The sequence below is a fragment of the Triturus cristatus genome, chromosome 6 (assembly GCF_964204655.1).
Source record: "Triturus cristatus chromosome 6, aTriCri1.1, whole genome shotgun sequence".
Classification (NCBI taxonomy): Eukaryota; Metazoa; Chordata; class Amphibia; order Caudata; family Salamandridae; genus Triturus; species Triturus cristatus.
In genome coordinates this window covers 1,543,672,911-1,543,696,213 of record NC_140589.1, presented here as the reverse complement: position 1 = coordinate 1,543,696,213, position 23,303 = coordinate 1,543,672,911, and the positions used below count along the sequence as shown (strand labels likewise).

Here is a 23,303-nt window from a genome sequence, read left to right as displayed (position 1 = left end):
AAATGAATGGTACCATCAAAAATAGAATTGGAAAAATGTGTTTGGCCACAGGTTTGAAATGGCCTGATGTCTTGCCTCTGGTTTTGATGACCATTAGGTCTACTCCAGATAGAACCACAGGTTTGAGTCCACACGAGATCATCATGGGACGTGCCATGAGACATGAGTTTGTGCCAGTCAACAAGCTGATGACTATAACTGATGACATGATTTTGGATTACTGTAAAGGCCTGGCTGACGCAGTTTATTCTGTGTTTCACCAGGTTGGAGCGGATGCCACCACATTTGAAAAGAAACCAGCCCATGATTTGAGCCCAGGGGACTGGGTAAGGATAAAAGTACACAGAAGAAGAAATTGCCTGGTTCCAAGGTGGGGAAGGCCAAGACAGGTCATCTTGACCACAACAACTGCTGTGAAGTGTGCAGGACTGAAAAACTGGATACATGCTAGTCACACACTGAGAGTTCCCAATCCGGCAGATGGCATTGGGAAAGAATACTTTGACGAATCAGAATCAAGTGATGAGTCAAGCAATGAGAACATAAAAACAAAAGAAAATCCTGAAAGGGGGGAGAATGAGCCAAGACTAGTTCAGACCCCCAGAGAAGAAATCTTGAGAAAAAGATTGTAGATTTCAGATACTTCAGATTCAAGAGAAGAGCAAAACGCTAGTGGTGAACATAGAAAAAAGAAAAGGAAAGAAAAGAACATCCAGCCAGAAGTACCTCTAGCACCAGATGAAAGAGTAGAAGAAATTCCACCTGAGAAAATACTGGAAGAAGAAGAAGGGACAGTTGCAGAAAGAGAGGGACAGATTGCGGAAAATCCCCGAGGAGGTGTAGGGAACTGCAACACCCAGATAGGTGAAGGGACAATTAGTCAGCAAGAAGATTGCGTGCCGGAGACCCGAGGAGGGACAGAAGTAGGGCCAACCCAAGAGGTGGAAAAGGAGACTTCTGAAAAGGAAAAATCAAATGAAACAGAATCCGAAGACAGTGAAACAGAGATACCAGAAGGTCGAGTTCTGAGAAAGAGAACTTGGATCGAGGAAAGAAACGGCAAGGACAGCAAAGCAAGAAGGAACGCCAAAGGAGACATTTGGCCAAATAAAATCAAGGAACAGATTGATACGAGCTAAACCCTCAGAGGCTGCACAAGTGAATGAAGTAACTAGTCGGCGTCCAGAGAAAGAGGGAGAAACAGAAGTGTCAGAAATAAACAAACGAGCAAGAAAACCAAACCAGAAATATAAGTCACCTGAATGGACGTATGTGGCACTGCCTGAACAAGGAGAAGAGGCAGATAGTCATGGAAATCCAGAGGAGACTTGGTTGAAATTGATAAAAGAAGAAGAAACTGGGGAAATCCTGAGAGTTATCTTATCCGATATTGGAGAAGAAGCAGAAGATCAGGAAATCATGCATGTGGATGATGAGAAAGAAGTGAAAAACGACGAAAAAACAAGCTGAGTAATTTGTATTGATCCTTGTAGAAATACACAGGATTAAAAAAAGAAATTGAAATATTTGGACAAACCTGATAAGTTTTAGCTCTTAAAGCTATAAGAGGCGGAGTAGAAGAGGCTAAGTCAAAAGACACGGTTAGATCTAACAAGAGGGCTAACATAGATGATAATAAGAGTAGATGTACCTTCATGAGAAGATGGTGCAAGACATGTTGTTGTTGTACAGGATTATTAATGCTTCTTTGGAGCGTACTCGCTCTTTTGATCTCTTTCAAAGTAACTTTAGATACATTAGCAGGACATACCGAGAATATGACTAATATAGTGAAGAACTCACAAAAAGTAATACCGGTTAGAACAAGCACAGAACATGTGCATCAAGATAGATCAATAAATGATTTCTCTAGTAATGTGTTTTCAAAATTGTTGTATGAATATGTTAAAACAATGGAAGTAAGGTATTGCTACGTCTGCATGCAATTACCTGCATCTGTTTCAGAAGGGGTGACTTATCATCACCTCCCAGCAACTTATGCAATAACATGTAGCGTCTTAACTAGTATATTTTATCAAGTAGGACAATTAGAGTATAATTTGTCTAACATAGATAATATTCTTGGACGATTGCCCATGAATAAAGAATTAAATCCAGCAAAAGAAGCTAATACATTAGGAGAAATTTTTATAGAGACTAAAGGACTAACCTTAGAGTATATTTTTAAGAACAATTTAACTTGTAGTTTGAAACCAGAAGAGAAAACATTCTTGGATATGGTTGAGGAGAGAAGATTGAAGATACACAAGAATGCAGAAGGACATAAAGAAGGGGAAAACATTTGGGCAATAGATGGGAACAAGGAAACGCAAGGTGATGCTAGACCAACAATAGCTATAGATTCACCACAGAAAGGCAAATTATGCATCATGAGAGAAAGATCCCAGTATGATTACATATACATAGGGACAAGTGAGTGTCATGATACATACATCATTGCATCTGGATGGGGATTTAGAGGTGGAGAAGACCCAGTTTTTCCTGGATTGTATTATATTTGTGGGAATAAGGCTTATTACAGGCTGCCTGACCATTGGTATGGCACATGTTATGTAGGCCTGGTCTTTCCAAAGATCTTTCACATGGATAGAGTACAAAATAGTGGACCAAATAACCTACTAATGCGTAGCAGAAGAGAAACCTGGCTAGAAATTGTAGGTGATATTTTTGGAGCCTTGATACCAGCAGTGGGAATATCTTTGAATGCAAATAATATTCGAAAATTGTCCACCATTGTGGATCGTTTGTCAACAAGCACAGCTGGAGGATTTCTATTGGTAAACACTGAATTGGGTGCCATGCGTGCTATGATTATTCAAAATCGACTTGCCCTTGATATTTTATTGGCAAAAGAGGGTGGAGTCTGTGGAATGCTGAAGGTTCAACATTGTTGCACTTACATTCCTGACGAAAGCAGAGATCTAAAAGTCTATATCAAAAATATTACAGAATTGCATGATGAAATAAAACCACTGGAGGTTGAAAGTATCTGGACTAGAATTAGTAATAAGATGGCTGCTATAAAAGCTTTCTTAGGGAAATTAGGTAGTACTATCATAGGGAAAATATTATTTCGATTAACCTGTGTGATTTTTGTATTATTACTACTTAGATTAGGATGTATGTGTTGTAGATATAGAAGAAATAAAAAGAAGGTTAAAAGAGAAATTTACAAAAAGAGAGAAAAGAAACCAGAAAAAGATCTCAATGAAATAGAAATGGAAGAATGGAAGGAGAGTATGTATGATAGAACCCAGAGAGATTGCTGGAGCGGGTAAAATAAAATATTTTGGTATACCCAATCCATTTACATAAGTTTTAGTAAACCAACTAAAGAACTAATTCTAATGAATAATGATGTGTGTTAATTGAATTAATCAACCTTATTAACCAAGAGAATACACGTGGGATTGCATTTGCATGGCTAAAATAATAAGTGAACTAAGTTTGTACGCATATTAAATTTATATGTTTAGCTTAAGTAACGTTTATGTGTTTTGCGCTTAAATAAAACAGCATTAACAGCTTTAAATGTCGCATATGGCTAGATAAATGCATACACATAAGGGTATTAATGAGGGAATAACATTGTTTTATTCATTTTTATGTATTAATTACGGTTTGTGTTTCTTTTACCTTAAGTTGACTATTTCGGCCTGCTAAAAGATGGCCGCCAACTGAATCCACACTAAAGTACATGACTTCATGCAATTGACAGCAGAGGAAGGCGTCTGCACTGACTACGTAGCAACCTCTCCTTGAACCCCTGAACCAGGTCCATGAAGACTACTCTGGGCGAGATGCCAATGTCCCTGAACACGGAAGAAAATGTTGCAAACTAGGAACCAAGAGCCACCTTTTCACAATAGACTGATACTTTCCTGACCTGGGAACGATTTTCCCATACGCCTAGTTTAATACATCATCCGTATGAGAACTTTTAATTTGTTTCTTAAAATCTTGGGACGGGGCTGAATTCAGCCAATGAAAATCCTAGAAAATATGAAATGTTTCTATTATATGTAAATTTTAGTATAAATATTAGTAGTCCAGAGAGGAAAATGAGGTTACCACCCAATGAGCTCGAGATGCACCCTGATCGATGCTATTCACTACACTGACAGCAGAGGACGGGACGGTAGACTCTTTGATGAAATTCTGAGGACCAGATTCTGACTTAGAGAACGACAATTAGCCAGAATAGGTAATTATGACACAAGATATTATTGCATTTGTTAGGATTTTAACCTGCAAATTAATTAGATAAAGAAAAATTATTGTTTGAAGAACTGTGTCGGGTGGTTATTTCTTGAAATGTTTATTGACTAATATAAGAATTGAAGTATTCCCATCAAATTACTTAAACAACTAAATGATCCGATTGACCTCCGGATGGAGGAATTGTTAGGGTAAAATTTAATAGATATGGTTTCCTTCATCCAAGGGAAATAGAACTGTAGTTTGGAAATAAATTGAAGCTCTCTCCTCTGTAGGCACGGATAGATTGATGAGAATGAACGTTGGTGTTATGGGCCCCACCAGCGTATGATGTATGTATGTGCGTGTGACTGTGGAATCATTCCGTCCGTGGAAGCAGGAGGAGATTTTGTGTTCTGAACTGCACCACATGAGCCAGCCTCTGTGAAATACTACACATTCCTGACAAGTGAATGTGGTTTAAAAATAGAATTACAATTCCTTGCGGTTGCTGTGTGGAAGCTGCTCTTCATCTACATTGTGCACATGATGCTTAGGCTTTGAAAGGACAGTTTGTCCTCTAAATACCAGGAAGCCGAGTTTGAATATTAGGAGCTTATGAATTACATTTACTAAGAATGGTCCAAATCTGCCAGATACACATTCACCCTTTTGGCCTGGCATGCTCAGTGTGTTTTCGGTCACTACTGTGTGGGATGGAAATTGGGCAGGACGTTGAGGCTGCTATGATTGAATCAGCGTAAGCTGTAATTCAATGAATATTGTGTTGTAGCATTTATATGTGATCTTCATAAGTCTATTTGGGGAACAAAAGCACACATTCTGACAGGTAGCACGCAGCACAGGGGCATGGCTGACAGAGTGTTGTAATTGTTGTGAACCTATGTGAGAAGTGTTTAGGTGTCATTTGTGTGAGTGACCTGAGAGATGCGCTTGTCTTAGGATGCAACGCCAAGAAGTATGATGGAGAAAGATGTGTGAGATAAGTTTTCAGATTATAGTTAGGACTACAGCATATAGACAAATACACAGCACTATTCGAGGCAATTGAGTGGTATGTGTGTGTACACTAAAAAAAGCATTTGCAATGCAATGGGTCTCGCATTTGTCAGAATGACAATGCCTTTTTTATTTATGTGTTTTAAAATTCCTGCAAGCCGTGTGTAAAAACGCACTTTAACTTCTAGTCCTTGCTTAGAAGAAGCAAGGCAGGCAGCAAAAGAGCCATAGTTACTGCCAGCCTTGTTTCTCGTAAGCAAGGACTATAAGTACAAAGTGGGTGTTTATGGACCGCTTGCATAAATTTCAGGTCCACCTGCATGCCTCTCCCTGTCTACACTTAACAATAAATATATGCATCACAAGAAATGACCAGGTATATCCATCAGTACTAATCAACAGTAATAATCAAGTGTCGACCTATGAAATCTTATAAGACTCGCTGAGAAGTTTGGCCTGGATGGTGTTATGACAATACTTCAGTAAAGACCTCACTCTCTGCTGCCACTAAATCCTTTAAGCCCCAGAAGCTAAAGTTAAATACAATACTTTTACATCTGTGTATTTCTTCTGTTGGTTTACGAACAGTGTCCTTATCTGCACACAGTGTGTTTTCTCCTGAACTGGCGGGACATTAACGCATTGAGGTGTCCAGGAGTTTACAGAGATTTTGTGCATTGCTCAGCTTCCTGCCACATCCTGGATGGTGGAGACGACGGGCGGCTGTGCAATGGCCTCCATGGGCCTGTTTAATTTATTACCGGCCAGGGAGAGAGGGGAGTTGTTCGGCTGGGCAACTCATACATCTTTCTTCTGACTGGCCTCTACTTAACATCTTACCCTCTCACTTCTCCAGCTGTCTGACCAGGGGGTCCAGATTATCACATAGAGGAGCTACTCTGGTCCAGTCGATAATTAAGCATTCTATGTCCTCTAGGCAGTGCTGCTAGCTGCTTCTTTGGTCTCATCGGTAATTCCTCATTCTAAGTCCTCTAGACAGTGCGGCTAGCTGATTCTCTATTCCCGTTGGTAATTCTTCATTTTAAGTCCTCTACACAGTGCTTCTATCTACATTTCTGATCTCATCTGTAATTCTTCATTGTAAGTCCTCTAGACAGTGCTGCAGTTGCATCTCTGTTCACACATCCACTACACTCCAAACCAAAATAGATGGGTAAAACACATTGCCATTCACAATGCCGCACTTAACATTACATTTTAGATGGATAATAAGTGAATAAGGTAGATGCTTTTCACCTCAAGGCTCTGATTAACGTCATAGAAAATTGTCTAGTCACGCAAAACACTCAGCTAGAAAATCTTAATTATTAACTGTTACCAATTCATGATTTTTATCATGTTTTTTTAAATGTCAGCTCGGGTGTTGCATGTACATATTTCCTTGGACAGTTTATCTCATTATAAATTTGCTATTTGTACTTACCTTGCAGGTTGTTTTCTGCATTGAGATCTTTTTCAGGAAGGGTTGTGGGAGTCGTCGAAGGATTCTCAGGCTTTGCTGTTTCAGATGCTATACAAAATATGAATACGGTGACTATCTATACTCTCTCAAAGCCATATACATTACATTTCCTGAGTATCTAGGACATTTTAAAACGTTTAAACATTGTATACTGATCGCTCCAATGAAAGGGGCAATTATTATTTTTTTATTATTCATTTTGCAAGTTTCAAACATACAACTCACAACAGTGCAGGTTTAATATAGGACATTTTGTTTTGTGTTGGTACATTTATACACCACCCCATAAAAAGTTAATCACATTTGCAAGTAGTTCCACAGTACAGTTCCAATTGAGAGGGCCTGTTCAGCTATTATACCCAATATCATACTAAGGCTATCCTGTTTTAGGTTTAAACCTATAATAACTGATAAAACCCCACCGAAAGTTAAATAGCCCTCACCAGGGTAAACATATAAACACTGATAAACACCTGTAAAACCACAAACTAAATGCATTCAAAGAAAGAAAAAGGAGAGTCACTTTTATTTCCAGCCGCTGCAGGTAAGACTGGTGGGGCGGTGGGGCCAGGTGAGGGGGGATTTCGAGAGAGGACTACGAGGGGAATGTATTTATTTATTTAATTTTCCCTTGTAGTCGTCTCTCAAAATTCCCCCTCACCTGGCCTCACTGCCCTACCGCTCCTACCTACAGCGGCCGTGGCTGTTTATTTCTTCCTGAAAGGGTCAATGCAATGTACCTTTGTTATACAAGGTAACACCAAGAAAGAATGAGCTAACATTCTGCTTGAGTTTTATTGTTTAGGGATGTCTCTTAAATATTGTTTCTTCTTCCTTTTGGTTTTTCAGTTTTGTGGTCTTTGTTTTAAAGATGCAGGACTTTTTACACGTTTTAGGTCTTATTTAATTATTTTATAAACTGTAGAGAGAGAGGAAATATCAAAATCATATTTAATATGTTGTCTAAACTTGATTCTTTTACTGATAGGTAAAACAGCTGGTTTAATAAGAGTCTTTCGCAATATGAAACCCTTTGATACATCAACCCCCTTTTCTAGCAAGTCAGTAGTGATAGTAGGTGAATTGCCAAACACTCTAGGCTTTCAACATTTAATGCAAGGTGTAGTGACAGGTATATGTGAAAAGAATGCTGTCACCAAGCATCTGGGAGAGTGTGAAACATGATACCAGACTTCTGGAAAACATGAAACGCAGTGTCACTTGGAATGCTGCTGAAAAAAGTTCTTACCAAGTTCAAAGATTGCAGTGATATTGTTTGCATTTGCAATGATTCAGCTACATATATGCAAACGTTGTGTGATGACCTGTCAAAATCAAAGCTGAAGTGCTTCCCTGTAGGAGATCCTTGCCACTTGCTTCATGGTATGCCAGAAAGCACCTTTACAATCTTCAGAGCTAATGAAGAATGCTATAGACTTTGTAGGCCCTTCCGGTGCACTGTTTTCTTATGCACAGGAACTAAAACTCAAATATTTCCCATTTTGTCCTTTGTGTGAAGAAAGAAAGCCATGCCAACTGTATCATTTAGCCGGTGGTTCTCAGTCCTTGAGGCAGTGAATGCTATATTATCCATGGGGCGACCGTTTACAGAACTCTTGCTTAGTGATGATGCCAAAAGCAAGAAATATGAGAATTACGGGTTGCATATTGATAGTGATGTGAAAAAAGTACCCTGTACTGCATTCTTAGATTTTTGCAGGAAAACATGACTGCTGTAGTGGACATAATCAAAACAAGCATTGGCATAGCCAATAGGTCTCGCCTTTGGGACCTTATAAGTGTTTAGCCATGCAACAGTTAATGTTACTGCACCAATGATATTGTGCTGGATAACTAAACCTTGGTGAAACTGCAACGATTGCTGCTGCTTATTGAGGAGCATAAGGGCTGGTACCCAGCTAATGCCCTGTGCGCTCATTGAGAAAAGTGTTGGGTGACCAGCAATATCAAAGGAGAGGCAGAACGATCTAAGAGTCTGAGCATAGACAAGAACAGAGGAGAGGATAGGATAGTGGAATGAAGGGTCCCGAACACAGGAGAGGGTTGAGTAGTCGGTTACAGGACAGGCAGTCAGTGCAAAGGGAAACGCAGGGGAAACTGTTGGATGAAAGAGGCAAAGATTTGATGAAGGGAGGACGAAATGGTTACATGGGGGGCACAGGGTGGATTAGCTACTTTCATAAGAGGAAACGTTTGTTAGGAGGATGTTGTGTTAAATCGTAATAATGTAACTGCGCAGGGTTGAGGCGAGTGAGGACTTGAGCACTGTGGACTAATTATAGTGTTAATCTTGGAGCAGATGTAGCAGGGTGAAGTCATGAGCAGGTAAGGATGAACAATAGAATACTGATAATTGAAGATGATGGAGAGAGTAAAGAGCTGAAGGTTTGCACAGAGCGCTTGTGGATGGTGAGATAATGAGGTCCTGGAAATAGATAGATTTGACACCTCCTAGATCATTATGCAGTGTATGAAGGGCTTGCTTATTAACCAAGAAGTTAGCAGTGAATATGTGCTTTCGCCATTTATGTACTGCTGCCCTCATTTACTGTTATGCGCTCTTATTTCAAGTGTAATTCATGGCTGAGGCCTATCTTTGGTACAAGGTGGATAATGAAGCAGTTGTATGAGCTGTAGTGCAAGACTGAAGTGAGGTCTTTATGAAGATCACGTGGAAAGCAGTGAGAGCAGTGGGGTCCTGTTTTCTACAGCAGATGGGTACATGAGAGAGCGATCTACAAGGAGGCGAACTGATTTGCATGTGAAATGTGTGATGTCAGATGGAGCGATGATGGGTTTAGATTTGGATAAAGTGTTTGAAATTAGCATAACATTGAGTGGCTTACCTTGCTTGTGGGTGGGATTAAGGAAGGTCTCATTTGAGGAGTGATCAGACAGAAGTGGAGACACTGCCGAAAGCATCAGTAAAATATTTTGGCAAGTTATGGTCACACCAGTGAAAGCAGAATCGTTTGGTGAAGGCAATAAATTGGTGTGTAGCATAATTTCCGCCAGCTGTAACTGAAAGCCATTACTATATAGTTACAGAGACAAATGCGTTTCCAGATGTTTGGAATGAAAGAGGCTTATGGTGCGAGTCCTAATGAGAAAACATCTTGTCATCCATAATAAAACACTGACCAAGGAGAGTAAGATCACATAGGTATGCTTTACTAAGGTAATACCTAAAACAAAACAAATGTTAGATTGGTTTTGAAATAACAGTAAAATCATGAGTCTGAGTCTTAGGACCTGGAAGGCCAGTGCAATCAGGAGTGAAATACGGACAGTATTGGAGCATGCTAGTATAAACTATGTTCAGGATCCTTTGAGACACCTTTAAAAATACATTTTAATACAAGTAAAAGGGATAGCTCCTTTCCGCTCCTAAAGCGTCTTTTTTTTAATGCAGCACAAAATGCTGAATGGTGCTCTGTAAAACACTTTAGCGCCCCCTGGTGTATTTCATGCAATACGGCCCCAGAAATGTTCTGCCAAATGCAATGGATCTCCGTCACATAAACAAAGGCAATAAAAATCAAACATCAAAGCGGCGAAAGTGAAAGTAATCGAGCAGAGCATCAAAGGGCTGGGTGAGAAGGGAGGGGGGAATGCAAGGGTCAAAGCGGCTAAAGTGAAAGAAAGCTATAGAGAAGGGAGGGGGGAGTGGGAGCAGCTGTGCACGTGCATGTGATCGTGCACTCAAGGTTTAGGCCAGCCAAAAGACTGTGGGTAGCACTTTGAAAATCCCACATACAAAATGTCTCTTCGAGCCTTTGGCTCAGCGAGACCTAAAAACTAGAGTCTGAAAACACCCTTGTCCTCCAATGGTGCATAGAAATGTCCCTTCACCAACCATGGCATTTGAAGTCAATGAAACCTCACTGTGGTACTCTGCACAATTTTTCTAGATCCCTTCCATAAAAAGGATTTTTCTCTGGACTTTAAAAAGTACTGCTTCATTTTTGACTGTTAAGAGTGGTATCAAGCCGGCGGTAGTTGAAGGGGGAGTTACTGAGGAAAGTTTAAGAAGATTAATTAAAAATGAGGTGAAAGCTTCTGTTAGGGAAGATTTTGGGTTTTTTTTAGTTGAAGAAGGTAAAAGAAAAGAGAATAGACAAGGGAAGAAACTTAGAAAAACAAAACATACGGATGAAAACAGCAAGGGTGGATTTAAGTCCATCACAAGAGTTGGTGCTCGTGGCAGCATGCAGAGCAAAGGTGTCCGTGGCGGCAGGCAAGATTTATCAGATGATAATTATTTGATGGAAACTGATGACACAGTTTTAGAAGGAAGCAAACCCAAGGAGATGATGAACGGAGTGCTGAAACTTTTCAGACACTCACCCTCAGTCACAGACCTGGGTTGAATCTATCATTGTTCTTTAGCTTACTTCGCCACCCCAGTTCCGACCCAGCCATATGCAAATCAGTCTTGACCCTGTACCTCATGGGAACTGTCCAGCCCGAACTGCCAAGCCAGGTCTTTCCTGGACTGGAAACAAGCATCCTCGGACCGTTTTCAGGGTAACACCCCTCATCAGCCAGGCTATCTTGAATCCAATGGCAAAGTGCGCAAGGGACCCACGTCTGGGCATACCCTGCCAACTTAGAGCGAATAAGCCAAACACAAGGAGATGATGAAAGGAGTGCTGAAACTTTTCAGACACTCACCCCAAGTCACAGATCGGGGTTGAATCCATCATCATTCTTAAGCTCACTTCATCAGCCTAGTTCAGACTCAGCCATCTGCAAATCAGTCTTGACCCTTTCCCTCATAGGAACAGTCAAGCCCGAACTGCCAAGCCAGGTCTTCCCTGGACCAGAAACAAGCATCCTGGGACCGGTTTCGGGGTAACACCACTCATTAGCCAGGCTAGTTTGAATCCAGTGGCAAAGGGAGCAAGGGAGCCATGTCTGGGCATACCCTGCCAACTTAGGATGAACAAAGCAAACACAAGGAGATGCTTAACGGAGTGCTGAAACCTTTCAGAAACTCACCCCCAGTAATAGCTCTGAGTTGAATTCATCATCGTACTTTAGCTCACTTTGCCACCCCAGTTCAGACCCAGCCATATGCAAATCAGTCTTGACCCTGTGCCTCATGGGAACAGTCCAGCAAGAACTGCCAAGCCAGGTCTTCCCTGGACCAGAAACAAGCAACCTGGGACCGGTTTCGGGGAAAGACCCCTCATTAGCCAGGCTAGCTTGAATCCAGTGGCAAAGTGAGCAAGGGACCAACACCTGGACATACACTGCCAACTTAGGGCAAACGAAGCAAACACAAGGAGATGATGAACGGAGTGCTGAAACTTTTCAGACACTCACCCCCAGTAAGAGATCTGGGTTCACTCCATCATCGTTCTTTAGCTCACTTCGCCACTCCAGTTCAGACCCAGCCATATGCAAATCAGTCTTGACCCTGTGCCGCATGGCAATAGTCCAGCCCGAACTGCCAAACCAGGTCTCCCCTGGCCCGGAAACAAGCCTCCTGAGACTGGATTTGGGGTAACACCCCTCATCAGCCAGCTAGCTTGAATCGAGTGGCAAAGTGAGCAAGGGACGCACGTCTGGGCATACCCTGCCAACTTAGGGTGAACAAAGCAACCACAGGGAGATGATGAAAGGTGTCTTGAAACTTTTCAGACACTCACCCCCAGTCACAAATCTGTGTTCAATCCATTTTCTTTCTTTAACTCACTTCGCCACCCCAGTTCAGACCAATCCATATGTAAATCAGTCTTGACCCTGTGCCTCATGGAAACAGTTCAGCCTGAACTGCCAAGCCAGGTCTTCCCTGGACCGGAAACAAGCATCTTGGGACTGGTTTCGGGGTAACAACCATCATCAGCCAGGCTAGCTTGAATCCAGTGGCAAAGTGAGCAAGGGACCCACACCTGGGCATACCCTGCCAACTTAGGGCAAACGAAGCAAACACAAGGAGATGATGAACGGAGTGCTGAAACTTTTCAGACACTCACCCCCAGTAAGAGATCTGGGTTCAATCCATCATCGTTCTTTAGCTCACTTCGCCACTCCAGTTCAGACCCAGCCATATGGAAATCAGTCTTGACCCTGTGCCGCATGGCAATAGTCCAGCCCGAACTGCCAAACCAGGTCTCCCCTGGCCCGGAAACAAGCCTCCTGAGACTGGATTCGGGGTAACACCCCTCATCAGCCAGCTAGCTTGAATCGAGTGGCAAAGTGAGCAAGGGACGCACGTCTGGGCATACCCTGCCAACTTAGGGCGATCAAAGCAAACACAGGGAGATGATGAAAGGTGTCTTGAAACTTTTCAGACACTCACCCCCAGTCACAAATCTGTGTTCAATCCATTTTCTTTCTTTAACTCACTTCGCCACCCCAGTTCAGACCCATCCATATGTAAATCAGTCTTGACCCTGTGCCTCATGGAAACAGTTCAGCCTGAACTGCCAAGCCAGGTCTTCCCTGGACTGGAAACAAGCATCTTGGAACTGGTTTCGGGGTAACAACCATCATCAGCCAGGCTAGCTTGAGTCCAGTGGCAAAGTGAGCAAGGGACCCACTTTGGGAGTATCCTGCCAACTTAGGGCGAACAAAGTAAACACAAGGAGATAATGAACGGAGTGCTGAAACTTTTCAGACACTCACCCCCAGTCACTGATCTGGGTTGAATCCATCATCGTTCTTAAGCTCACTTCGCCATCCCAGTTCAGACCCAGCCATATGCAAATCAGTCTTGACCGTTTGTCTCATGGGAACACTCCAGTCCGAACTGCCAAGCCAGGTCTTCCCTGGACCGGGAACAAGCATCCTGGGACCGGTTTCGGGGTAAGACCCCTCATCAGCCAGGCTAGCTTGAATCCAGTGGCAAAGTGAGCAAGGGACCTACGTACGGGCATACTCTGCCAACCTAGGGCGAACGAAGCAAACACAAGGAGATGATGAATGGAGTGCTGACACTTTTCAGACACTCACCCAGTCACAGATCTGGGTTGAATCCATCATCATGTGTCCCAGGATGCTTCTTTCTGGTTCAGGGAAGACCTAGCTTGGCAGTTCGGGCTGGACTGTTACCATGAGTCAAAGGGTCAAGACTGATTTGCATATAGCTGGGTCTGAACTCAGGTGGCGAAAGGAGCTAAAGAACGATGATGGATTCAACTCAGATTTGTGACTGGGGGTGAGTGTCTGAAAAGTTTCAGCGCTCCGCCCATCATCTCCTTGTGTCTGCACAGTTTTAGAAGGGTCAGGAAAAGTCTATGATGAATATATTTATGATGTAGACCAAGAGGATGATTTGAATGATGATTTGAAAGCTGATGATGCAACATCATCTAAGACGGTGATTAAAGATCCTTTAGGGGAGGAAATGTTCAGTCCATATGATTTGAGGCATCCGAGAAGTTCAGATTGGAGGCTTTAGATCATGTCAGCACATTAGAAAGACTCTTGAGAGGGAGGTAAGGGATGTTCTAAAGGTGGAATATTCATGTCCACAAATAGAAAATGAAGTATGTTATACTCCTAATCTTGGCACTAAAATTATTACGTATTTGTTTAAGATGGGAAGGGATCCTCGCAAGGGTCTGGAACATTCTTTAAAACAATGCCAAGATAGGTTTGTGGATATTTTAGGTCCGCTTGCAAAAATAATGGATATGGCTGAGGAAGCTCATTTTGAATGGAGAAAATGTTGATGTTAAACTTAAACGTGGTTGAAGCCAAAGAGCTGTGGTGTTTCTGGAGAATGCTAATTCCGGTCTGTTGACTGAATGCAGGAAGTCTGTTTTGATGAAAATAAACCCAAAATTGGGTAAGATGGCAGACAATGAGCCCAGTAGTGATGCAAAAGGGTTGCTTTTTGGTGAGGGCACGGTGAAGAGTTTGGGCAAACATGTAGCCACATTTCACGCTCTTGATACAGTACAAAATTATATGAGGAAGGTATTTGAAGGTGTTTTTGAAAGGGCCAGCAGATGAGGACCTGATGCTGGCTGGGGATTTCAAATGTCACAGTACAACTACATGTACAGAGGAGCAGGAAGAGGTTTCCAGAGTTCCTCTGGATTCTTTCCACAATAAGGACAGTTTAGCAGAGCGAGAAGTAGTAGTTGTAGAAGAGGTCAATCAGCTACCAGCTCCTGAGGTGAGTTTGGAGATTACTTTTGGTTCTTCCCTAGAAAAATCAGGAGGATGTTTACGTTTGTTTCTGAGGAATGGAGAAAGGTAACAAAGGACTGTTAGGATTCCCGTTGCTGAAAGACTAAAGGATAGGGAGGGTTGGAGCCTTAATGTATGATCTCCTTCTATGTCAGCTCACTGAGCAAGTGCTTTTGAGATGAACCCAATTCTCATGAGAAGTATGTACTTTTGAGATGACCCCTGCCTCCCATAAGAGGCCGTCTCACCCGAGAACCAATGCTTGGCTTACTGATCCTGTTCCAGACTGGTGACCACGCCCCCTCCTTACGAACCAAGTTCCTCCTGTTCGAGTTCCTGATCTCCGCTTGTCACCCGCATTGATTTCATCACCCTACGACGCCTTGGAAGCGATGGTCCGTATTGCTAAGGTATCGCCAGTGCTAGCGATCTGGTAGCGTGTCCGCTGCTGTTCCGCTCCCTCCTTGCCCCTGGAGCCGGCCAGCGTGGCACGCCATTGTTGATGATCGGGTAGCGTGTCCGCCGCTGCTCCGCTCCTCCCGTTGCCTCTGGAGCCCGCCAGCGCGGCACTCCCATTGATTCAGATTGCGTGTCCGTTGCTGTTCCGCTCCTTCCCTGCCCCTGGAGCCGGCCAGCACGGCATGCCCATTGATTCAAGTCGCGTGTACGCTGCTGCTCCGCTCCCTCTCTCCCCTGGAGCCGGCCAGTGCTGCACGCACTTGTGTCCTCAACTGATCCGCTCCTTGTTTTTTCTGGAGCCGGCCAGCGTGGCACACCATTTTTAAATCACTTACTTGTCCGCTTCTGATCCGCTCACTGTACCCCCGGGAGTCGGCCAGAGCGGCACCTTCCCTTGCCTTCTTGTGTGTGCGTGTACTATTTACTTGCTCCTCTTCCCTGAACGGAGCTATCTTGACCTGCACACTACAAAACCCCTTATCCTACTCCCTTGGGCACCCCCTTTAAAAAACCTTTGGTATTCCAATGTGACCTTGAATGACTGTGGTTGTGAGTGCCCTTATTCCGCCCCTTCCCTATTCGTCCTCTCAGTAGACGCCTCCTGGTTCCTACAGGCAAGCCTCAGAAACCCTCTTTGGCCTATGATTTTAAACCACTGCTGGGCTATCTTTAGGCGACATCGGGACACTCCAACCGGTAAGTGAACTACATGTGAATTTGAAAGAAATGCATTAATGTTCTAGACTCTGTTCTTAGTTATGCAGAACAAACTGTAAAACTAGCTTTTAACCTTTTGTTTTAGCAATCTGCTGATCCACATCCTACAAACAACGCTACCTGGTGCTACTTCAGGGGAAGAGTGGTGGTCACTCTTTGGTTATTCCCCTCACTTTTGGCGAGCAATATCTTGCGAGTGAGTTCCTATATCTTCCTCCAGGAGTTGTTTTCTAAAAGTGTTGGGACCAATATCTTCGCTCCCTTGGAATCACATTTAGCTTCGGCCTGGATTCAAGGTCCCCCTTGACAAGGTCTCATGGGTTCTGAATACGGTCCAGGGGGTTCGAGATATAGTTTGTAGAATTACCAGTTCAGGTGAAAGAACTAAAAGACTTTAAGTTTATCTCAGAAACAAATAAGGGTAGCAGACATAGAAATAGAGGCAATGTTAAAGAAAGGTGCAATACTTATTATAGAGGATCATTTGAAAGGCAATGTAAGCACTTTGTTTTTAGTCGAGAAAAAGAACAAAGGATGGAGACCAGTAATAAACTTGCGAAGTTCAAATTGGTCTTTAGTTTACAGACATTTCAAGATGGAAGGAATCCATCTATTAAGGGACATGTTACAGACAAGGGGCTGGATGGTAAAATTAGATTTGAGAGATGCTTATTTCACTGTGCCTATGAAAGAACAAAGTCAAAGATTTCTGCAGTTCAGATGGAAGAACAAGTTATACCAGTTTTTGTTTCTTCCTTTTGGCCTGTCTTCGGCATCGTGGAGCTTCACAAAAGTGATGGGAGTAGTGGTAGCTTTTTTGAGGGAGAGAGGATTCCGTATGATAGTTTATTTAGAAGACATTTTGTTGATTTCACAACTAAAAGAGTCGATTCATCTTTTTAACAATCTAGTATTTTGAATAAACAAGTGAAAAAGCAATATTAACTCCATCTCAGAGTATGGAGTTTTTACGTTTCAAAATAGACATGGTTGGGGAAGTTTTGTTGTTGCCAGAGAAGTTAGTATGATAAAGAAAGACGTTGTACGAGTGTTACGGAAGGACACATTAATCTTAAGAGATTTGGCAAAGATTTTAGGGTTGTTCTCATCGTCAATACAAGCGATCTTTCTAGGGCCCTTGCACTACCGGGCTTTACAGAGAATGAAAGTAGATGCCTTGAGAGGAGGTTTATGGTATGGAGACAAAGGAAGCTAAGGAGGAGCTGAGCTGGTTGATGCACAATCTAGAAGCATGGAATTGAAGAGCCATTTTTGGTTGTGTGCCAGATTTTGTATTAGAGACGGATGCCAGTTGATTAGGTTGGGGAGCTTGATTGGGAGCACAGGAGACAGATGGTGCTTGGTCAGGCTTCGAGAGCGGCCTACACATAAATTGTCTGGAATTTACAGCAGGATTGTATGCTTTGAGAAGTTTCAGGAAGGTGTTACAGGGTTAGACGGTATTGTTAAAGATGGACAATATATCAGCTGTGTCTTTCATAAACAGGTTAGGAGGTCGCAGATCCAAGGGTCTTTCGGACATTGCAAAAGAATTGTGGATGTTCTGTCTGGAGCACAGGATATCATTAACAGGAGAGTATCTTCCAGGGAACATGAATTTGGTGGCAGATTGGAATTTGAGACATGTGAAAGATTACAGCGATTGGATGCTGAAGCAAGAGTATTTCACTAGCATAGATCAGATTGTTGGGCCCTTGGAGGTGGATTTGTTCGCAACAAAGTTAACACACAATATTCACAGGTATTTCAGTTGGTTACTAGATCCACGTGCGACAGCAATAGATGCTTTTCAACAAAAGTGGACAGAGATGAGGGGGTATGCGTTTCCACCTTTTGCAATGATCCAGTGAGTGCTTCTGAAGGTGAGGAAAGGAGGGATGTCAGTTGGTACTGGTAACACCATTTTGGGTGTCTCAGGCATTGTTTCCAGCAGTATTGGAACTGGCATGTGAAGTCATAATGTTGATCTTAGCAGAAGAAGGTGTGTTGTCAAATGACGAAGCAGAGGAGCATCCTTTGATGCTGAGCAGAGTCTTGAATCTTCTTATCTGGAAGGTGTCAGAAGATCTAGAGCATTCAAGGGCCTTTTGCAGGGGGCTGCAGAGTTGCTCGAAAAATCTTGGGCACTGGGTGCTAGGAGAAGATACAAAGGAGTATGGGACTTTTGGGTTTGTTGGTGCATGGAGAGGAATTTGTATCCGGTGGAGGCGTCTGTTTTGAAAATTGCACAATTTTTTGTTGAGCCATTTGAGAAGGGATAAAGCTATCAGAACGATAAATTGTTATAGGTAAACTGTTTCTGATGGACATGTTTTTGTTGGTGGCAAGTCAGTAGGAAGTAATGTTTTGGTTCTTAGACTATTGAAGAGCATGAGACTTAAAAGACCTCCAAAGGCAAGGTATCATGTTTTGTAGGATGTAGAATTAGTATTGAACAAATATTTGAGTACTAAGAATTTTTTGAGATACGAAAAAGATCAAAGATCTTGTCGACTTTGATATTTTATCCAAAATATGAGGAATGTAAAAAGTTATGTGTGGTAGACTGTTTGAAAGTGTATGAATGTAGAGTATTGGAAAATAGAAGAAATGCTGAGTATCAGTTGTTAATATCTCTTGGGGACAAAGAGTTTAAAATTCATATTTTGTTACAGATGCACCGTCATGAAGTGAAGAAAACATGGTGATCACAGATGGGGGAAGAAGGATCAGTTTCTTCGCAGTTTTGCATTTAAAATTCGGGCCAGGAGAAGTTCCTGACTGTAGCTCTAGCTGAGGACCTGGGCTCACAAGAACGGCGTCTATTGGTAGGGGGAGATCTGAATCCGGTCATGGACTCTGCGTTGGACAGGTCCGGCCACTGCTATGCCCAAACAGGAGCACTGTCCAATGCAGGGAAGGAATGGTTGCAGTCGAGGGGGTTGGTGGACATGCGGCGGGTAGCTCACTCACACTCTTCTCAATTTTCCTTCTATTCACATGACACCACACTTATGCCGGACTTGATTACCTATTAGCCACCACCGAATTTAATTAGTTAGTGGACGTGGTGAACATCATCCCGGCAGCATTATCAGATCACGATGCAGTGACTGTAACTATTAATACATAGACAGAAAGGGTGTTGGAGACTTCGGAAAGCATGTTGCGCAGGGAGGGTGTGACACAACAGATTCATAAATGTATTACTGACTACTTTTTTGGGTTTTTTGTTGCATATTTATATAGCGTGAACTCGACCCGAAGGTATTGGAGCGCTTTACATGAGCACCGCATTTACATTACACATTCAGGCACAGGGAGATTAAGTGATTTGCCCAGAATCACAGGATGTGGATGCGACCCAGAGGCTCGAAACCTGGTTTCCAGCACCAAAGTCGGCAGTCTAGCCGACGGACCACATCCTCTCCCCCTTGGTGTTGGCGTTGGACGACACTTGGCGTTGAACGACACCCATGACACTTCCCTGCCTACTTTGTGGGGGCACTCAAGGCGGTGATGAGGGGAATACTGATAGCCATCTCTGCAGCGGAAAATAAGGAGCGCAAAGACAAGCGGGAACTTCTCATGGCTAAAGTGTTGGAACTGGAAAGGGTGCACGGCAGGACAGGCGCGCCTCAGGTTTGGCGCCAACTGAAGGCAGCTAGGGCCCAACTGGCGGGGCTCGATCTCGACATGGCCAAATATGGGGCCCTCTGGCTCAAGCACTCCTACTATATCGGGGGGGACAAGAAGGGGCGTATGTTGGCGAGTAAGCTTACGGCCCGCACCCAGCAGATGAAGGTCTTTCCGGACTGTTCGAGGGGAGGTGGTAGAAGAAGATGCCAAGATTGAGGGGGCCTTCCAGGAATTCTACTGTGCCCTCTATCAGAGGGACTCGCACTCCAGCCCCAATAAAGACTCATATATACAAGGAGTACACACGACCGCACTAAATAAGGTGGGGGCGGATGCCTTAGAGGCACCGATCAGGATAGAGGAAGTGATAGGGGCGGTTTCCCGCCTCAAGCATTTGAAATTGCCGGGGCCGGATGGGTTTTCCACTGGTTTTTATAAATCTTTTTGCCAGCTTCTAGCCCCGGTTCTGACGTGGCTTTTTAACTTCTTTGCGGGTCCTGGGACAATCCCTCCAGATATGCTAGCGGCCGCTATAGTGGTGCTTCCCAAGCCCTGGAAGGATAAAACCCAATGCGGCTCCTATCGCCCTGTGTCCCTCCTCAATATCGACCTGAAGCTGTTCACGGGGTTTTGGAAGACAGGCTAGGCCCGCTGATGCCGGGCATCATTGTGCCGGACCGGTCCGGTTTAATTTACAATCGTCAGAGTAGTGACAACACCAAACGCATTCGTCATCTGGTGGATAAAGCCCACCATACGAAGATGGATGCCCTCTTGCTGTCGGTCGATACCGAGAAGGCATTCAACAGGGTGGACTGGGATTTTCTAGATAAGACTCTAGCTCACTTTGGTATCGGAGACCGCTTCAGGGACTGGGTGGCGAGCTGTTACAGTGCGCCCACAGCGACAATTAGGGTTAATGGGCTCACATCTAGTCTTTATGAGATTCAACATGCTACGAGGCAAGGGTGCCCGTTATCGCCCCTCCTCTTCGCGCTTTATATTGAACCACTGGCGCAGAAGATAAGAGACAACCCTGATATTCTCGGCATCTCATTTGGCCGGGAGAGACACTCCGTGAGCCTCTATGCCGATGATATCCTTGCGACCCTGGAGAAGCTGGAGCAATCGGTGCCGGCATTTTTACTGGAATTAGAGGCCTTTGGCCAGGTCTCTGGTTTTCGAGTAAATGTAGGGAACTCCATGATCCTGCGAATGGGCCAGTGGGGGGAGTCGTCGGGGATGGGAATGACACCCTTTGGGGGGGATACAGGCTCGGTATTCGGTCGCATATTTGGGGTTAGATCTCGCCCCGTCCATATGACAGACAGTCACGCTCAACTGCTCCAAATTACTCACTCAGGTCACGAGAGACCTTCAACACTGGAAGCATCATCAATTGTCGCCGCTGGGGTGGGTCGCAGCGCTCAAGATGTCCATTCTCCCCAGGGCTCTGTACTTATTCCAGACGCTGCCGGTTTGGCCCCCATCTGGGACTATCCACAAGTTACAACAGGTGATATAGCAGTTCATATGAGCTGGAGCGAGATCTCGCCTACGCAGGGATCTTAGTCACAGGCCGCCAGAGGAGGGAGGGCTGTGGATTCCGAACATGCTGGAATATTTTAGAGCGGCGCAGCTAAGGCAGTTAGTGGAGTGGAGTCGACCGGAATCCGAGAAAAGGTGGCTGTTTCAGGACAGGGCACTGGTGAAACTTTCCCTATGGAAAGTCCCCTTCTTGAAAAAGGCAGATAGACCATCGAACCTCAGGGGCTCGCCCATAATGAATTCCTTGTTGCAACTGTGGGATGGAGTGGCCACCCACCAGACGAGGGTTGACATCCTTCTCCTCCCCCATGACTCCTTTATTCAATAATTAAGAGTTCACTCCGGCGATGGACGAACAAGCGTTCTCGGCATGGCGTTGGTCGGACTGCAAAGCGGCCGGGCATTTATTTGATCTGGATGGGATTCTTACGATTTCAGAGGTGCGACAAATTTATGCTATTCTAGAATCAGATTGGTTCCAGTACTTCTAAATCCAACACTGGCTTCTCCAGCCAGAGGTACGGCCAAAAGTGAGCAGGACACTAACACAATACAAAAAGTGGCTGGTGACGAAACATACCGACAAGAAAATGATCTCTGAATTGTATGACATGTTGTGTCCCCTAGCCCCTTCGCAACACACTGCTGATCAGAAACGATGGGCGAGAGAGTTAGGAAGGGAGCTTACAGAGAAGGAGTGGAGGGACATATATTATAGGGCCAATCATACGGCACGCAACATCGCCAGCAGGGAATCCGCGGTCAAGATAGTCACCTACTTGTACTTGACGCCAGCCCGTTTGAATAAGGGGAATCCGGACCACAGCCCGACTTGTTGGCGAGGATGCGAAGAGGAGAGCACACTGGTACACCTGCTATGGGACTGTAAGGAACTGACGAGTTACTGGACCAAGATACTAGATGATATTGATTGACAGTTTGAGACTGAGATACCGCGGCTTCCGGCTTATGTGGTGCTGGGACTGCCTAATTCGTTGACTTATCCTTTGAAATTTAGAAGGGGGAAACAGATGGGGCTGGCCTTGGGGGCAGCAACCCAACACATTTTATCACACTGGGGGACGCAGATTCGACCTACATACACAGGATGGTTACATAGGTTGTGGGATATCTTGGGGATGGAGAGGATCCATGCTTCCCTCACTAATTCCAAGGAGGGCTTTAGAGAAGCCTGGCAGCCCCTAGTGTCCCTGTTGGCTACGGAGCTGAATTAAGTAACCTGCCCAAAGTATCTTCGCCTTCTCCACCTCACAGAGTCAGGTGGGACCTGTACGGCTACCTGAATGGCTTTCAGTTTAGCGTTTCCCATATTGGCCAAAATTGAGATAGACCCTAAGCACACCAGTTCAGGGAGGGAGGGGGGGTGTTATTGGTCTGTTGAATTCTTAATATGGTTGTTGGGGGCAACCCTTGTGAGACGCTACGATAAGAACCACTCTCACGGAAGTACCTGATAGACATTTGAGAGCCTCCACAACGATAATTCATATGGCAATGTATGCCGGGAGGGGACGACACAATGAGATTTGGGTACGGGGTTATCAGATATGTATGTGGTTTACTTTTTGCAAACTGTCAATAAAACAAAGTTAAACATAAAAGAGGAGGAGAGTTCTATGCTAGAGACATTTAATGTTTATTAAGATTCCAGTTCTGGATTGTTATTGGTTGGAAAGTTATTTGAAGGTGCTGCTGCAGGAGTAGCAAATAAAAGAATATGCATAATGTTAGTCTCTGCGTCTTTAATGAAATCCAGATTGTTTTGTCATGTTAATCTGAGAATCACCATTCACAGTGCATTGGATCCTTCTTTGGTTTCAACAGAGTTATAAATAAGGCCTCCCGGTGCGTTGTGGTAGTGCCTGTGTATAATATGCTTCTACAAACACAACATGGAGGTATGGTGCTAATAGGTCAACATATGTCTTATACAATTTACTAGGTATTCCATCCAACCCTGCTGCCTTGCCGTTCGGGAATGAACGTATTGCATCTTTCACCTCCTCAACCGTAACAGGTTGGACTTGAAATT

General features: G+C 43.9%; 1 protein-coding gene across 1 annotated transcript in view; it reads right to left on the bottom strand.

The window, feature by feature from the left end:
- Positions 1 to 23,303, bottom strand: part of LOC146821647 (uncharacterized) — a 1,582,729-nt gene that overhangs the window by 639,759 nt on the left and 919,667 nt on the right. Inside the window, exon 22 of the mRNA XM_085609888.1 lies at positions 6,683 to 6,769. Coding sequence (XP_085466014.1) covers positions 6,683 to 6,769 — 87 coding nt within the window. The remainder of the gene's footprint in view (positions 1 to 6,682; positions 6,770 to 23,303) is intronic.